This window comes from Chelonia mydas, chromosome 2 (assembly GCF_015237465.2).
Source record: "Chelonia mydas isolate rCheMyd1 chromosome 2, rCheMyd1.pri.v2, whole genome shotgun sequence".
In the NCBI taxonomy this organism is placed as follows: domain Eukaryota; kingdom Metazoa; phylum Chordata; order Testudines; family Cheloniidae; genus Chelonia; species Chelonia mydas.
This window is the reverse complement of record NC_057850.1, coordinates 44,612,140-44,631,486: the sequence shown is the minus strand read 5'-3', so window position 1 is coordinate 44,631,486 and position 19,347 is coordinate 44,612,140. Positions and strand designations below refer to the sequence as shown.

The 19,347-nt window shown below is 44.4% G+C and overlaps 1 protein-coding gene across 3 annotated transcripts in view; it reads left to right on the top strand.

The window, feature by feature from the left end:
• LRRC69 (leucine rich repeat containing 69) overlaps nucleotides 1–19,347 on the top strand; it is a 54,240-nt gene extending 34,893 nt beyond the window's left edge. For 2 of the 3 annotated variants that reach the window (XM_043539362.1, XM_007052949.4), the window contains 2 exons: nucleotides 48–227; nucleotides 18,978–19,347. In XM_043539362.1, the coding sequence (XP_043395297.1) occupies nucleotides 48–227; nucleotides 18,978–19,088 (291 nt within the window). In that variant the 3' untranslated portion in view covers nucleotides 19,089–19,347. The remainder of the gene's footprint in view (nucleotides 1–47; nucleotides 228–18,977) is intronic. The other variant, XM_043539363.1, reaches the window with a different exon arrangement.

The window sequence follows — 19,347 nt, the reverse complement described above, 5'->3', positions numbered from 1 at the left end:
GTGAAAATATTTCAAGAGTTGTATTCTGTATCTGTTAAATTATCCAGGAAATAGCGGCAAGATTTATTTTCAGTCAGTTAACCAAAGAGGACTCCATTCTACATACTGCAGTAAAGCAGAACCTGGAAGCATGCAATATACTTTCCAAAAAACAAGAGTGTGCTCAGTGTGGGCAAGGATTCCTGAATATGTGGCTGGAATGTGTACGTTTTGTGAATGTAAGACAGGTAAATCACCCTTTTATGAATTTCTCCTAAAATTATAGTTCTTGCTCCTGCCTGAAGATACGTAGTAGCATAAAATAAACTCAGTTGTTTCCTCTTCACTTGAAGATCTCTGAGGTGAAAAATCATGTAAGAATGGGTTCACAAGCACAGGAAATGATTTCTTTACAAAGTTGGTGTAGAGCTGCATATTTGTAGGCAGCACTGAATCCATAGTCTGTCTAACACATGGTTGCAGGAATACATTGCTCCCAAGTGATTTGGTCATTTGAAGATAAGAATCTTTGTGGATACTGTCATAAATATAAAAGGGAAGGGTAACAACCTTTATGTATGCAGTAACGTAAAATCCCTTCTGGCCAGAGGTACAGACTTTTTTTTTTTTTTTTACCTGTAAGGGATTAAGAAAATCAAATAACCTGGTTGGCACCTGATCAAAAGGACCAATAAGGAAAGAAGATACTTTCAAATCTGGGGATGGGGAGAGGTTTTGTTTGTGCTCTCTTTGTTTTGTTCCCTCTCGGGACAAAGAGAGAGACCAAGCAGGTAAACCAGCTCCTAAAAAGATACCTGAAATGGTACATCTAAAATTACAGAAATTGTAAGTAAAGGCAAGGAAATGCATTAGAGTATCTTTTGTTTTAGCTTGTAAATTTTCCCTATGCTAAGAGGTAGTTTTATTCCTATTTTTTGGAACTGTGAAGATGTGTCCAGAGGGCAGTCCTCTGTGTTTTAAATCTTTTATTACCCTGTAAAGTTACCTTCCATCCTGATTTTGCAGGTGTGATTCTTTTACTTTTTTCATTATAATAAAGTTCTTCTTTTAAGAATCTGATTGGTTTTAGTGTCCTAAAGATAAAGGGTCTGGTCTGTACTTTTATTAAAGGCAATTGGTTGGTATATTATTCTCAAGCCTCCTCAGGAAAGGGGGTGAATGGGTTGGGGGCCGTATTTTGGGGAAATAGGGACTCCAAGTGGTCTTTTTCCTGAATCTTTGTCTAAATCACTTGGTGGTGGCAGCAGTCCAAGGACAATGAAGGGATTAGTTCCTTAGAGAAGTTTTTAACCTAAGCTGGTACTTATAAGTTTAGGGGGTCTTTCATGCGGGTCCCCACATCTGTACCCCAGAGTTCAGAGTGGGGAGGAAACCCTGATGTGGTGGCAGCGCGGTGGGATCATTTTGAACCAGAAGCACAGACCTCAGGATTTTAAAAAGGACACATTTTTTTCCTTTTAGCTACTTGAAAACCAGGGAGGTTTTTTTTTTAAAGGACACTTTTTTTTAAAGCTGAGAGCAGCTGGAGGTTTTTTTTTTCTTTGCCTAATGGCAGAGGAGTTAAGGTATAGCAAGAGAATTCACAGGCTGTTTTTTTTTTCTTTTCTAGCTCTCGGGCTAGGCTGCAGTAAGGTCAGGAAGGTTAGCAAACATGACAGAAAGCGAGGTCCAGAAAAAACTGGAATTAGCCAGATTGGAAGCTGAGGAAAGAAAGAAGGAACACGAAAGACAACTGGAATTCAAACAGATGGAAATTGTTGCACAAGTGGCCAGAGAGAAAGTTGCTAAGGAAGAGAGGGAAAAAGAGAGGCAGCATGAACTGGAGGAGAAGGAAAGAGAGAGGCAGCATGCTCAGAAGGAGAGGGAAAGAGAGAGGAAGCATGAACTGGAGGTGATGGAGTGGAAACGACGGAACCCGTCAGCAGCTGGCTCCATTTCCCCAAAAATCCACAAATGGGAGTGACTATGTCCACAGTATAAGGAATCCAGTGATATTGCTGAATATTTCATCATCTTTGAGAGACTGTGCACGCTCCATGCAATTCCTGAAGATCCAGAAATGACCACATTGACTGGGTACAGCAAAATTGATTGGAAGAGCTCTGGACATATTCAACAAGATGCCTATTGAGGATGCTTCTGACTATGGTAAATTTAAGGATTTGGTTTTAAAACAATTTCAAATTACACCTGAAACTTACAGAGTAAAATTTAGAGCCCTTAAGAGAGGGACTTAGTAATGTGGCTTATGTAAACCAGATGAAAGATCTGTTAGATAAATGGGTCAAAGGAAGGGGCGTAACTAGCTTTGAAGGAATATGTGATTTGGTTGTACAGGAGCAGTTCCTGACTATGACCAATGATGATATAAAACAGTGTTTATGAGATAAGAAAATGGACTCAGCAGAAAGTCTTGTGTCTTATGCTGATCAATACGAGCAGTCCCAGACCACCAGAGAGGCGGGGCAAATCGGAACAAAACGGGTGGAGGTAGCAGAGAGGAACAACCCTGGTCGCAGTTTGGGCGGATACCAGAAAGGACACCCCGAGACCATACCATACCGCCAGGGGCAGCCCAAGGCCCCACCTACACCCCAAAGAAAATCCCAGACATCTTATCGTCCCACCACACCATTCTTCAGCAACCCACCTCACCCCAGTGACCAGTCAGCTAGGTGATGTTTTAGATGTAACGAGCTGGGGCATGTAAAGGCCAGCTGCCCCATGAACCCCAGCAAATTGCAGTTCATTGCACCGGGGTCACACCAAAGGTCCTCAGGCTCAGAAGCCTCCCAGGTACCCTCAGAGCGAAGGGAAACTATGAGTGTGGGCGGGAAGAAGGTTATCGCGTGAAGGGATACTGGACCACAGGTGTCAGCTATCTACCAATCCTTAGTGGACCCCAAATTCATCAACCCAGAGGCCCAAGTGACGATTCAATCCTTCAAGTCAAACTCTTTTGACTTGCCTACAGCCAAGTTGCCTGTCCAGTACAAGGGCTGGTCAGGAATGTGGACTTTTGCAGTCTATGATGATTATCCCATTCCTATGCTGGGGGAAGACTTGGCCAGCCATGTGAAACTAGCCAAGAGGGTGGGAATGGTCACCCACAGCCAGGCTAAGCAAGTCTTCACACCTAGCTCTGTTCCTGAGCCTTCTACAAGGGCCCCGTCTGTGTTACCAGAGACCCAGACTGAGGTGGAGGAACTGGACCCCATGCCAATGTCTGTGACAGATGTAGTGGATCCAGTCGCAGAGACTCACCCAGAGCCTGTCCCAAAACCGGAACTGACAGAGCACCAGCACCAGAACCATTGCCAGCACTGAATCCAGCGCTTGCAATCCCAACACCAGAGGACACCACCGAGCCTGCACTGGCAGCAGCAGCTAAACCTGTGCAAGAGGCTCAGCTGGAGCCTAAATTACAACCTAGTGCACCAGCGGAAAGCGGTTTACAGAGAACGGAAACAGCCCCATCCCCTGCATCGCTTCCAGAGGAGCCAAGCCCAGGTCCACAATCCAGTGAGGAACTGATGTCTCCAGCATCAAGGGAACAGTTCCAGGCAGAGCAGGAAGCAGATGAAAGCCTCCAGAGAGCTTGGACGGTGGGCTGGAGCAACCCACCACCTCTCAGCTCTTCTAATCGATCCCGGTTGTTGTAGAAAGAGGACTTTTATACAAGGAAACTCTTTCTGGTGGGCACCAGGAGGACTGGCATCCTCGAAGACAGTTGGTAGTTCCAACTAAGTACCGGGTAAAGCTCTTGAGCTTAGCCCATGATCATCTTAGTGGCCATGCTGGGGTGAGCAGGACCAAAGACTGTTTGGGGAGGTCATTCCACTGGGAGGGAATGGGCAAGGATGTTTCTTCCTATGTCCGCTCTTGTGAGGTGTACCAAAGAGTGGGAAAACCCCAAGACCAGGTCAAAGCCCCTCTCCAGCCACTCCCCATAATGGAGGTTCCATTTCACCGAGTAGCTGTGGATATTCTGGGTCCTTTCCTGAAAAAGACACCCAGAGGAAAGCAGTACTTACTGACTTTCATAGATTTTGCCATGCGATGGCCGAAGCAGTAGCTCTAAGCAACACAGGGCTAAAAGTGCGTGCGAGGCATTAACAGACATTTTTGCTCGGGTAGTTTGGCCCTCCGACATCCTTATGCCAATTTCATGGCAGGGATCATGAAAAGCGTTTGGGAAGCTCATGCGGTGAATCACTTGGTTGCCACCCCTTACTACCATCAAACAAATGACCAGGTGGAAAAGTTTAATGGAACTTTGGGGGCCATGTTACATAAATTCATAAATGAGGACTCCAACGATTGGGACCTAGTGTTTCAGCAGTTGCTCTTTGCCTACAGGGCTGTATCACCATTTGAACTTGTGTATGGCCGCGAGGTTAAGGGCCCATTACAGTTGGTGAAGCAGCAATGGGAGGGGTTTATGCCTTCTCCAGGAACTAACATTCTGGACTTTGTAAACAACCTGCAAAACACCCTCCAAGACTCTTTAGCCCTTGCTAGAGAAAACCTAAAAGATGCTCAGGAAGAACAAAAGGCCTGGTATGTTAAACATGCCAAAGGGCGTTCCTTCAAAGTAGGGGACCAGGTCATGGTCTTGAAGGTGCTCCAGGCCCATAAGATGGAAGCTTCGTGGGAAGGGCCATTCACGGTCCAAGAGCGCCTGGGAGCTGTTCACTATCTCATAGCATCTTCCACCTCAAACCTAAAGCCTAACGTGTACCATGTTAATTCTCTAAAGCCCTTCTATTCCAGAAAGTTAAAGGTTCTTCAGTTTGCAGCCCAGGGAGGAGATGACGCTGAGTGGCCTGAAGGTGTCTACTATGAAGGAAAAAGTGATGGTGACGTGGAAGAGGTGAATCTCTCCATGACCCTCGAACGTATGCAGCGACAGCAGATCAAGGAGCTGTGCACTAGCTTCACACTGATGTTCTCAGCCACCCCAGGACGGACTGAACGGGTATACCACTCCATTGACACAGGTAATGCTCGCACAATTAGAGTCTAACCTTACCGGGTGGCTCCTCAAGCCAAAACTGCTATAGAATGGGAGATCCAGAACATGCTACAGATAGGTGTAATCCACCCCTCTGAAAGTGCATGGGTATCTCCAGTGGTTCTAGTTCCCAAACCAGATGGGAAAATACGCTTTTGTGTGGACTATCGTAAGCTAAATGCTGTAACTCGCCCAGACAACTATCCAATGCCATGCACAGATGAGCTATGACAGGTACCATTTCAACTTGTACATTATGAGTATCATCCTTCAGTGTGCTAAGCGCTGCCAGAAGAAGAAGGGGCTCAGAACCTTGCAGTGTCGGCCCTCTGTGAAATCTCTTTCACTGTAAACTTTTCTGCATTTCCCAATGCCGTAATGAACTCCCCCAACAACTACAGATCATCACAAACCTTGCTACTTTCCACTCCAAATGCAAGCAGCATTTCTTTGACCATGCGCCTTCTGTAATATAAACACAGAACAACTGGTATATTTATATTTAAAAAAAACCAAAAACCCAAACTAAAAAATAAAACCCGACCTACCAAACTAAGAGAATCCACTGCATATGTATCTCCCTCTGGGGAGAGGACGACAGAACAAACAACATGTGACAGATGTGTAATGCGCTATTGGAAGGCACTTGGATCCTACAGTATTAGCATGGTATAAGAACCTGTATAGAATAGAAAATAGATACCAGGAGGAGACACACTTAAGGGAAGACTGTGGTTAAATGAAAAAACCTGTAGATGTTTTAGGACACAACGATAGTATTCTAAGGGATTTGAGATAATGTCTTCATTTTAATTAAAGAAAATCCAGAATTCCAGATTCTCTCATTTGTTCTGATCTGGCAGTTCAAAGTGACCACAAAGCCACCAAATCTGTTGGAGGATTCCCCCAGCTGAAGTAGAATTGCTGTAGCTGGCTGCCATCCTCCCTTCTATTGCAAGTCCTGGTGAAGTGCAGGAGTATGTTCAGGGTTGTTCTCTTATCCTTCAGTCCCTGGCTTCTGGATGGCCTTTGAGTTCCACAGTGACCCAGCAAATATTATAGCAGCCCCAGGGATATTCCCTTTCGTACTATATTCAGTAATACTTAATCAACTCTGTGTTGATTCACTTTGAATGTTTGAAAAGGCTTATGTGTTCTATGCTTAACCTCTCTAATTCATTTCTTAGCCAAGATATAATATTTAGCTCTTTGAATCTTTGCACATAAATCATTCTACTGCAAAACATCTCCACTAGTCTACAGCAGTTAGTTGTCTCGTGTCTGCACTGGACCCAGGGCCTGCTGAAGTTGTTGCATAAGAACCCATCTGGTTGGCTCCAACCCTTTCTTGTGTCATACCTGCCCAGATGTTCTCCTTTGACAGCAATATTACATAGCAGTAGTAATCACTTCCTTCCTAAGGAGCTAATTTTTACCACAACTGGGCAAATGGCAAGCTCTTCCTCCCCCCGCCATCCCTTTTGGCTTTTTCACTTGAATTTCATTTTATTTTTGTTTTTATTTTCTGTCTCTCTGTATTATTTCTCTCTCTTCAGCAGCATTGCACCTCTAGTAGCAATTGCAAATTTCATTAACATGTTATTTTCTTCCTCTTCTAGACTAGTGGGGAGGAGATTAAATAAGACTGGACCTTGTAACACTGACCTTTGCCACATACTGCTAGGCACCTCACTTAGCCAATACGCTGTTTTTTTTAACTCTTTATTTCAACCAGTTTTCAATCTTCATGACAGAACTACCATCCCAACAAATTCGGATTATGTTCTCATGACACATTTTTTAATACAGTATCAAATACTTTACTGAAATGCTTTACCACCCACTTGTAGCTAAACTACAGCCACCAACTCTATTACAGATAAATCCCTGTGGTAGTGTGCCTCAAACCTTCTCTGAAAAGAACTCTGAAATGCATTCTCTGTCCATTCAGTCCTCAGTCTCTGCTTAGACTGCCTGCAAGAGTTCCAACCATATGATTTTTTTAAAAAAATAGACCTTTTCCATTAGGAACAGGACTTGGACCAACAAACAGATTTCACATAGGCCAACACCTTTGGTTGTAGTAACAGCTTTCAGTTATTACTGACTTTGGCTGTCATGAAGCCCCAGTGACTGAGAAGTAAAAGGCTCTGAATTCCATTAGCAATTCCCTGAGCCAGCTAGCCCTCAGGATATGTATATGTTCATATATATATATATGAACATTTCATTTCTTTTTGTTGTTTATCTTAACTTTTCCCTATATCCTCTTAAAGTCATGGAGTTTAGAGAATAAACTACTTTTGTGTTGGATAATGAACTTTCAACCCTGCATTAAATGATGTAATATAATTAAAAACTGCTCTCAAAACCTATCAAAATAAATATGCCTTCCTCCAAATGAGTGTGACTTGGATGATCAGTATTATGGAAGAATAAATGAAATTTTGTAACGCTTTGTAACATTTTGTAAATGTAATTCAGTAACACAGCTGAGCAGCAGGAAAGCATACATCACCTTAATTTATATTGTTAATTCTACTAATGATTTACAGCATAAAAGACTTGCTTAAGAGCTAAAATTACCTGTTTGAGTTATACATAATACAGTCAGCAGTTGAAGTTGACAACTAAATAGACCAAGTCACAAAACTGTTGTAATGTATTTGTATATGTTACAGCTTTGTATTTGTTTATTGCAATATATAATTAAGCACAAAAGGAGGACAAATTATACAGAATTCCTAATTAACCATGATTGTTCTAGTCATGAACATGTGCGTACTGAGAAGTATGACTAAAGTTCACTAATAGTAAATATACAGTATTTTATTTCATCTGCATAGCTGCATTACGACTTGCTCTCTTTTGTTCAAAAACATTGACAACTAAGGGTATGTTTACACTACGAAATTCGGTTGATTTTATAGAAGTTGATTTTTAGAAAGCAATTTTATACAGTCAATTGTGTATGTCCCCACTAAGCACATTAAGTCGGCGGAGTGCGTCCTCAATACCATGATGAGCATCGACTCATGGAGCAGTGCACTGTGGGTAGCTATCCCGTAGTCTCCGCTGCGCATTGGCATTCTGGGTTAAGCTCCCAATGCCTGATAGGGCAAAAACATTGTCACGGGTGGTTTTGGGTACATATCGTCAGTCTCCCCTCCCTCCCTTCCTCCCACCCTTCGTGAAAGTGATGGCAGACAATCGTCTTGCACCTCTTTTCTTGGGTTACACGTGCAAATGCCATAGCACAGCAAGCATGGAGCCACTCAGCTCACTGCTGCTGTTGTGAACATTGTAAACACCTTGTGCATTATCCTGCAGTATGTGCAGAACCTGGCTAGGAGCTGCCAGCATGAGGACGATTGTGAGGAGGATATGGACACAGATGTTCCTGAAAGCACGGGATGTGGCAATTGGCACATCATGGCGGCAGTGGGGCAGGTTGATACAGTGGAAAGCCGATTCTGGGCCCGGAAAACAAGCACAGACTGGTGGGACCGCACAGTGTTGCAGGTATGGGATGATTCACAGTGGCTGCAAAACTTTCGCATACGTAAGGCCACTTTCCTTGAACTTTGTGAGTTGCTTTCCCCTGCCTTTAAACACAGGAATACCAAGATGAGAGCTGCCCTGACAGTTGAGAAGTGAGTGGCGATAGCCCAGTGAAAGCTTGCAACGCCAGACTGCTACCGGTCAGTCAGGAATCAATTTGGAGTGGGCAAATGTACTATGGGGGCTGCTGTGATCCCAGTAGCCAATGCAATCACTGACCTTCTACTAGCAAGGATAGTGACTCGGGGAAATGTGCAGCTCATACTGGATGGCTTTGCTGCAATGGGTTTCCCTAACTGTGGTGGGGCGATAGATGGAACGCATATCCCTATCTTGGCACCGGACCATCTTGCCAACAGTATAGAAACTGCAAGGGATACTTCTCAATGGTGCTTCAAGCACTGGTGGATCACAAGGGACATTTCACCGACATCAGAATGGGATGGCCGGGAAAGGTGCATGACACTCGCATCTTTAGGAACTCAGTGCTGTTCGAGCAGCTGCAAGAAGGGACATACTTCCCAGTCCAGAAAATTACCCTTGGGATGAAGAAATGCCCATAGTTATCCTTGGGGACCCGGCCTACCCCATGCTCCCATGGCTCATGAAGCCGTACACAGGCAGCTTGGACAGTAGTAAGGAGCAGTTTAACTATAGGCTGAGGAAGTGCAGAATGGTGGTAGAATGTGCCTTTGGACGTTTAAAAGCTTGCTGATGCTGTTTACTGACTAGGTTAAACCTCAGCGCAACCAACATTCTCATTGTTATTGCTGCTTGCTGTGTGGTCCATAATATCTGTTAGAGTAAGGAGGAGAAGTTTATGGTGGGGTGGGATGTTGAGGCAAATCGCTTCGTGGCCGATTTTGAGCAGCCAGACGCCAGGGCGATTAGAAGAGCACAGCTAGGCGCGCTGTGCATCAGAAAGGCTTTGAAAACCAGTTTCATGACTGGCCAGGCTTCGGTGTGACAGTTGTATGTGTTTCTCCTTGTTGCAAACCCACCCCCTTTGTTGATTTTAATTCCCTGTAAGCCAGCCACCCTCCCCCCTTCGATCACAGCTGGCAAAGGAAATAAAGTAACTATTGTTTTGAAACCATGCATTCTTTCTTTATTAATTAAAAAAAAAGTGAGATAACTGACAAGGTAGCCCAGTCGGGTGGGGGAGGAGGGAAGGACAAGGCCACATTTTTGATTTGCAGCCACACTAAAAATCAAAACTGTTCGAACGAAAGCCTTCTGTTGCTTGGGCCATCCGCTGGAGTGGCTCGGTGCCCGGAGCTTCCCTCCCCGCCCCCCCGCCATATTGAAGGGCAAATTTATTAGTGCTTTTTTGAGTGTCCCAGATATGGGATTTGGACATCTCATTAGAGCATCCAGATTTGAACAATGGAAAGATGTTTGAAATCAACAAGCACAATCTTCATGCTCATCAAGTTCTCACCAAGGAAGTTCTTTTGAGTGTATAGGACTTCAGGCAAGATTTATTTAATTTTGCATTGAGAATAGTGGATTGTGAGATATTTGCAAAAGTCACAAGTTTCACTGTAGACCTGAGATACTGTCTTCTTGTTTTCCTTGTTCTGGGATAATATTTTTATCTTCTGTACCATGATGCCAAAAAGATATGGTGCAGCCTTTCCGTCTGGATAGCCATGTTTTCAGATGCATATATCCAGATCTGGGAAATTAACTGTAATTCTGAGTAATCTGACCCTAATTTGCATCTTTGGTGACCCTGCATTACTGTCATAGTTGTAGTTTGGAACTGGCACATTCAATAGTAATTCTCAAGCCAGGTTAAGATACAGGAGTTAGCAGCTTTTCTTGTTTGCACCCACGTTCATTATTCTATAGCTGTCTGCGTTTGTGATCTCCCTGCAGTGGTGCCACACGTCGCCAGCTTGGCTGGTGTAGCATACCATGTGATGTATTACGAAGCCCAGTGATAGCCAGAGAGCTCCATTTTAAAAGAAACCCTGGCACATAATGTTATCTTCTGATAATGAGTTAACTAAAGCATGCCACCACAGTATTTATATATTGTATCTGAACCTATTGTTCATTCCTTGTTTGCAGTTCTTTACATTGGAATAGCCATTCTTTCTTGAAAGCCTTACTTTCACCGCCGTGGGGTTCTCCTTCCTTAAAAATAAGGAGGAGCTGGAGTCTCCATTCTTATTTACTTTTCAGTGTGAAGAAGTGCAATACAGTAGTACTATTACCATCTGTTTCCTGCCTTTTGACTACTTTTTGAACCCAATGAATGTACTGTAACAAAGTTGAACCTGAAAAACTAAAATCAGTGAGCAAAATCAAACCACCCTCTACTCTGTTAATAAAATGGTTGGAACTTTTATAATACCTTACATCTGAGGATTTCATGCTTAAGAGGGTCTTATTGAGCTTTATGACACCCTGCTGATGATACCCATTGCACAGATGGGTAAACTGAAACGTGCAGTTTGTCTGAAACCATAAAAAATCAGTGGCAGAGCCAGGAATAGAATCTAGGATTTCTGAGTCCTGGTGACCTGTCCTAACCACTAGACAGCACTGTCTCATTGTTTTCTAGGTAACATAGAAGGAATGAGAAACTATTTTTGGAAACTAAATGGACATAACAGGACAGACTTTAAAAACAAAACACAAAGGGCTGAGTTATACCTACATTGGGCCCCTGAAATATAGGGGTGTGAAAAGCGCTGCTCAGCAGCAGCAGCAGCTCCCTCAGACAGGTGGAATTCCTCCAGGGACGCTGGGGATGTGTGGGTCAAAGTGGCCCCCGCTATAGCATTTCCAGGGTTCACTGTGGACTCTGTTTGTGTGGGCCAGCTCTGTTGAGCAGTGAGGAGGGGATGGGTTATGGCTCTTGTTTTTCCTGAATGCTAAGCACCTAAGGGTATGTCTACATTACAAAATTAGGTTGATTTTTTAGAAGTCGATTTTTAGTAATCGATTTTATACAGTCGATTGTGTATGTCCCCACGAAGCGCATTAAGTCGGCGGAGTATGTCCTCAATACCATGGCTAGCATCGACATACGGAGCGGTGCACTGTGGGTAGCTATCCCACAGTTCCCGCAGTCTCCGCTGCCCATTGGAATTCTGGGTTAAGCTCCCAATGCCTGATGGGGCAAAAACATTGTTGAGGTTGGTTTTGGGGACCTGTCGTGAGTCGACCCTCCCTCCATGAAAGCAATGGTAGACAATCATTTTGCTCCTTTTTTCCTGGGTTACCTGTGCGGACGCCATACCACGGCAAGAATGGAGCCTGCTCAGCTCACCGCTGCTGTTGTGAGCATTGTAAACACCTCGCACATTATCGTGGAGTCTGTGCAGAACCAGGCTAAGAGACACCAGCACGAGGAAGATTGTGATGAGGACATGGACACAGGTGTTCCTGAAAGCACGGACTATGGCAACTTGGATATCATGGTGGCAGTAGGGCTAGTTCATACTGTGGAACGCCAATTCTGGGCCCGGAAAACAAGCACAGACTGGTCGAACCGCATAGTGTTGCACGTATGGGATGATTCACAGTGCCTGCGAAACTTTCGCATACTTAAGGCCACTTTTCTTGAACTTCGTGAGTTGCTTTCCCCTGCCCTGAAGCGCAGGAATACCAAGATGAGAGCTGCCCTGACAGTTGAGAAGCGAGTGGCAATAGCCCTGTGGAAGCTTGCAACACCTGATTGCTACCGGTCAGTTGGGAATCAACTTGGAGTGGGCAAGTCTACTGTGAGGACTGCTGTGATCCAAGTAGCCAATGCAATCACTGACGTTCTGCCATCAAGGGTAGGGACTCCGGGAAATGTGCAGCTCATAGTGGATGGCTTTGCTGCAATGGGGTTTCCTAACTGTGGTGAGACGATAGACGGAACACATATCCCTATCTTGGCGCCGGACCACCTTTCCGACCAGTACGTAAACCGCAAGGGGTACTTCTCAATGGTGCTGCAAGCAGTGGTGGATCACAAGGGACGTTTCACCTACATCAACATAGGATGGCCGGGAAAGGTGCATGACATTCACATCTTTAGGAACTCGGGGGTGTTCTAGCAGTTGCAAGAAGGAACTTACTTCCCAGACCAGAAAATTACCGTTGGGGATGTTGAAATGCCAATAGTTATCCTTGGGGACCCAGCCTACCCCTTGCTCCCATGGCTCATGAAGCTGTATACCGGCAGCCTGGACAGTAGTAAGGAGCAGTTTAACTATAGGCTGAGGAAGTGCAGAATGGTGGTAGAATGTGCCTTTGGACGTTTAAAAGCTCGCTGGTGCTGTTTGCTGACTAGGTTAAACCTCTGCAACAAACATTCCCATTGTTACTGCTGCTTGCTGTATGCTCCATCTGTGAGAGTAAGGAGGAGAAGTTTATGGTGGGGTGGGAGGTTGTGGCAAATCGCCTGGTGGTCGATTTTGAGCAGCCAGACACCAGGGCGATTAGAAGAGCACAGCTAGGCTTGCTGTGCCTCAGAAAGGCTTTGAAAACCAGTTTCATGACTGGCCAGTCTATGGTGTGACAGTTGTGTGTGTTTCTCGTTGCGGCAAACCCGCCCCCTTTGTTGATTTTAATTCCTTGAAGCCAACCACCCTCCCCCCTTCGATCACAGCTGGCAAAGGAAATAAAGTAACTATTGTTTTGAAACCATGCATTCTTTCTTTATTAATTAAAAAAAAAGTGAGATAACTGACAAGGTAGTCCGGGTGGGGTGGGGTGGGGTGCGGGAGGAGGGAAGGAGGAAAGAACAAGGTCACATTGCATATTGTAGCCACACTACAAATCAAAACTGTTTGAATGACAGCCTTCTCTTGCTTTGGGCCGCCCCTCCCATCCCCATGTTCTTGGGCATCTGGGTGAGGAGCATATGGAACTTGGGGAGAAGGGCAAGTTATACAATGGATGCAGTGGGGGTTTGTGCTTTTGTTGGCTTTCCTGCAGCTCCAACATATGCTTCATCATGTCCGTTCTGCCCCATTAGTCTCAGCATCGCCTCCTGCCTCTGCTCTTTGCGCTTACTTAATGCTTTCCTGGCCTCTGCCACTGAATGCCTCCATGCATTAAGCTGTGCCCTGTCAGTGCGGGAGGACTGCGTGAGCTTGGAAAACATGTCATCGCGTGTGCATTTTTTTCGCTTTCTGATCTGCGATAACCTCAGTATTTGGTTTCCATGCAGCCATGGTAAACCTTTTGATACACGGGGTTGGCTTCATACACCTTCGTAACATGTGGGAATGGTTTCAAACTGCAGCGCCATCCTTTCCCATAGCAAGCAATGCTGGTTGGGTTTCACGTTTAAAAGGAGGGGCTACGGTTTTTGGGTGGATGTGCAGCACACACCTCCCCCCACCCCACCGCGTGACTATTCTCTGGGATGATCCCTTCACCCCTCCCCCCGCCGCGTGGCTATTCTCCGGGATGATGCCTTTTAGCCAAGCACGAACAACCCAGCATGAACGTGGTCCTTTTACTGTTCCCTTACAAAAATTCCTCTATTTCAACCAGGTGACCATGAATGATATCACTCTCCTGAGGCTAACACAGAAAGATAAAGACCAAATGTTGCTTGAATGCGACCAAAACCCAGGACCATTTGCTGCCATGCTTTGTGCTGCAATGATTCCAGACTACTTGCTACTGGCTTTGCGCGGTAAAGTGTCCTACCGTGGAGGATGAAATAAGGCAGCCCTCCCCAGAAACCTTCTGCAAAGACTTTCAGAGTACCTCCAGGAGAGCTTGATGGAGATGTCCCTGGAGGATTCCCGCTCCGTCCCCAGACACGTTAACAGACTTTTCCAGTAGTTGTACTGGCCACAAATGCATCCCAATTCTTCAGGGCAAATCAAACATTAAACACAATTGCTTTTAAAGCCTGTAGTGTAGTTCAAATGTGCACTCACCAGAGGTGCCTTCTCTTGCCTCAGGGTCCGGAAACCCGCCTTGGGAGGGTATTGGCTCCAGGGTGATGAAAAGGTCCTGGCTGCTGGGGAGAACGGATTCACCGCTTGCCTGCTGCGCATTCTCCTCCTCCTCCTCCTCATCCACAAAATGCTCCTCTTCTCTTGCAGATGTCCACGGACAGTGGTAGGGTCCCCCCTAGAATGCCATGCAGCTGATCATAGAAGCGGCATGTATGGGGCTCTGACCCGGAGCGACTGTTTGCCTCCTTTGTCTTTTGGTAGGCTTTCCTGAGCTCCTTACTTTGACGTGACACTGCTGTGTGTCCCTGTTGTAGCCTCTCTCCACCATGCCCTGTGTGATTTTGGCAAATATATTAGCATTTCTTCTTTTTGATCAGAATTCGGCCTGCACAGATTCTTCTCCCCATACAGCAGTCAGATCCAGTATCTCTTGTTTTGTCCATTCTGGAGCTCATTTGCGATTCTAGGACTGCATGGTCACCTGTGTTGCTGAGCTCGCCACGCTCAGCAAATGAAATTCAAAATTTCCCGGGGCTTTTCCTGTGTACATCAGAGTTCAAAGTGTTGTCCAGAACGGTCACATTGGAGTACCTTGGGATAGCTCCTGGAGGCCAATACCGTCGAAATTACATCTGTATTACCCCAAATTCAAACCAGCAAGGTCGATTTTATTGCTCCTACCCTCAGTGGGGAGGAGTACAGCAGTAGATTTTAAGAGCCCTTTAGGTAGACGGAATGGGGTTGGTTGTGTAGATGCATTGGTTATAAAATCAACCTAACACAGCTAAAGTCGACCTCACCTCATAGTGTGGACTAGGGCTAAGCCTTATAAGTCTTTGGTAACTTCTCAAATACTCTGCTCTCCTGCTTTACATGTATTGGTCTTTTTAACTCCATTACCATTTTATTTTTCTAGTTTTCCTGGTCAGATGGTAGTATTCATGGACATGTAAGAGATGGGATTCTGCCTGTAGTATGAAAATCAACTTCTGTCACAGTGTACATCTTTATCACAACAAGTATTATTCTAAATTGTCTGCTTACAAGATATTTATTACTTAAGAGGACATTGTCATGTCTTTTAGACCAAAATGAAGTAATTTTATTTCATCAGCAAACAGGAAGGTCCCAGTGTGGTGTTCTCTTGAGTTATGAGTTGCTCTGCAGGATGTGATTTGTGCACTGTTCAGTGCAGAAAATATATGCATGCTTGTTGATAGATTAAACTTCCTAAAGCAGACCCTTGTGAATGAGCAGCTGCATATAAGATGGGAATAGCAACTCAGATCTAAACTTTGGAAAAAAAATCCAGTTGACCTTTTAAAGGGATGTTGGTTGGCATGAATAGTATCCTAATGCAAATTTTCAGAACTCTGTCTCTTAATTACATGAATGCAATCATTTGTGAGTGTGGTAGCATTTGAACCTAGAACTGGTAGTGGAGATAGATGTAAGTATAAAGCCCCTATTTTGATAATTTGACCCTCTGTTTAGAAGCAAGCCTGCCAAGTATCATATGTCGTCATCTTTTTATTCTTTATTTCTGAGTGAGAAATAATGTGTATGCCCATGTTCAAGCCTGATTGTCATAGCATGCTGTAAAAAATCCTTGAGGCTTGTCCACAACAGCAGTTTAGGAATATGGGTACTAATTTTACTAGAGCAGATAAGGCCAGAAGGGTTAAATGACTAGTCTGTAGTCTGATGAGTTGTACTGGAGAAAGAGAATTGGGTTTCAGGAGGAACTAGAAGCTGGGGTGTGAGTGTAAGTCTGTGGGTTGCTCCTGCGTGTGCTATAGATAGAAACAGTAAAATCCTTAGCATGTTTTCTTGGAAACAGCTTTATTAAATATACTGCTTTTCTGACAGCTCTGCCTCCTTGTTGCATCATATATTGCTAATGAACCATTGTCTAAATCAGGGGTGGGAAAACTTTTTGGCCCAATGGCCACATTGGGATTCCGAAACTGTATGGGGGGCTGGGCGTAGTATATTAAATTGATCCCCGTAGGAATGTGCTACTTACCGTGTATTACTTAACGGCTGCCAGTCTTGGTGCTCTGAGCAGCATGGTAAGGGGGTGGGGAGCAGGCGGGTTGGATAAGGGGCAGGGATCGGGGGTGGGATAGGGGTCGGGGCTGACAGGGAGCAGGGGGGTGGGGTTCTGGGGGGGCGGTTAGGGGCGGGAGGTCCTGGCAGGGGGCAGTAAGGGGACAAGGAGTAGGGAGGGTTGGATGGGTCTGGGGTTCTGAGGGTGGCAGTCGGGGTGAGAAGTGGGAAGGGGCGGATAAGGGGTGGCAGCCAGGCTGTTTTGGGAAGCACAGCTTTCCCTACGCGGGTGTAGTGTATTAAATTGCTCCCTGTAGGAATGTGCCACTTATGGTGTACTACTTATGGCTGTCAGTCCTGGTGCTTGGTAGATCGCATGTTCCTATGGGGAGCAATTTAATACACTACACCTGTCAGTTGTCGCAGCTGCACTGCCTGGCAGGAGGTCGCAGCCCCGCAGCCCAGAGCGCTGGTGGCATGGGACACTGAGGCTGCAGGGAAGGGGCTAGGGGCGAGCCTCCCCGGCCGGGAGCTCAAGGGCCAGGCAGGACAGTCCCGTGGTCCATAGTTTGCCCACCTCTGGTCTAAAGTTACACAGCACATCACTGGCAGAAAGTGAGGGATATAGTCAGGTCACCAGATACCCAGTCCCTTGCTCAAAGCCACTAGAGCATGCTGTCTCTGAACTCCTTGGTGGAGTTCAGGCTTGGGATCACATGAATACATATGGATTATTATTATGTAAATGTAACTAAACTGCTGAGCTCTGTTTGTTTGGGTTTTTGAATCCATTAAGCTTCCAATCAAACTGTATGGAGGTAAAACTACAAGGACCGGTTTTTTCAATTCATGCTTGATACAGTACTTGAACCTGCAGACCCCTGCATTTGTATTGGCAAGCTGGTTCATTCATTCTGTTCGTTCCCTCTGGGTGACCTGGCATTGGCCACTGTCGGAAGACAGGATACTGGGCTAGATGGACCTTGGGTCTGTCCCAGTATGGCCATTCTTATGTTCTTATGTTGGTTTACTTCCACACAATTTAGTGTCTGATATGAAAATTTGGCCCTACAGATAAATTCAGACAGCATAAATATATAGCTCTTAAAAAACCCCAACTCCCCACAAAAAACTTAAGATTTTGGAATAGAGAAATAAAACTCATTTAGCTGGAGTGTTCATTATGGGCATTATTAAGGGAGACATCAGGTTGGTTGGCTTCTTGTACAAGTACCCAGGACAGGGTTGTTTAACCAATTTAAGGTACACTCTTTCATCTCATAATTTATTTAACTAATTTTTGTAGGAATGAACATGACTTGAAAAACTACACTAGAATTATTAGAATTTTATTAAGTTGCCAATTCAGAGCTGTCATGGCCATTTTACAAATAACTACACATTTTAGGACCCAACAAGCTATTGAAGTCTATGAATGTGTTAACTATGGTAAAGGGCAGGGGGAAAAAGGTTTAAAATTAAAATGAATATTGCAAATGAAATAACGTTGTAAAATTAATTTAAATTTTTAAAAGAGAAACTCTTGTGCCCTGGATGGTCTTCCAATGGATGGGGCAATGGACTGGGACTCAGGAGGTTCTGCCACTGACCTGCTGTGTGACTTGGATAAGTCACTGTGCCTCAGTTTCCCCTCCTATCCGTTGTCTGTTTAGATTTGTAAGCTGTTCCAAGCGGGGACTATATTTTACTTTGTGTACAGACAGTGCCTGGCACAGTGAGGTCCAATCTCAGTGGGGGCCTCTATGCAATACTGTAATATGACACTTCAAGAAATGGAGTAGTAGTAGATCCCTGTATTTCTCAAGTCGTTGAACTTCCAGAGGTCTGTGGAAACCAGTATAGCTCCATTTCTTAAATGCTTGCTTAATTTAGACAGAGTGGAAGAGGCAAAGCTCTCAATGTCTTTTATCATCTCATTTTCTTGGTGTAGTGTCTTGATTTTCAAATATATTTAAAAAACAAAACCAAAAGATCAGTAAATTTTCCACAGACTCCTCCTGTTGATCCATTTTCACGCTAGATTATACATATTAGACTTGCATAAGCACCCAGTCTTGCTGTTTTTACACTGGCAAAACTCCTGTTCATTTGTTTTTATTAATGTGCTCAGTGCTGCAGCAGGCACAAAAGATGGCCCCAAGGATATCTATTTTAATATTACTCTTCAAGCTAAAACTGTAATGTGATTTTGCCTGTAGAAGGCCTGCAGTATCAGACCTTAGAAGAATTACTTACTTCATTTACAGGGTGTTCAGAAAATTGGGAGTTATTAGTTTCTTATGAGACAACTTTATTGAGAGTAATATCAAACACCAGTGTTACAGCTCTGCCTTAATTGTGTATGTAGTGTAGAAATATTTTCTATTTTTGCAATTTTTACATTGAATTTTATTGTATTGTTTTTTTTAAAGAAAATGAAGATAAGCAGAAACGTGCACCTCTTGCCTGTAAGGACATTGCTGTGCTCTTACAAATGCTTTAACCATCCTGGCCATGGATTCTTTGGAATTGCTGTACCATAGAGCAGGCAAGGAATTCACTCAGTACATCAATCAGATCGCCCTCTTTGGTATTGTTTACCCTTACCCGAGAGCTAGTTCTTAGAGTTCAGTATTGTGTCTGTTCTCAATGTAAAATGTATATTATGGAGAGATAATGAATTACAAAGAAATGATCTCCATGTACATAATTATTCCGTTCAACTGTGTGATGCTGATGTTTTTTGGCAGACTTAACACAGCTTCTAAAAGTGGATGAATTAAACCAATGACATTGTTTAAA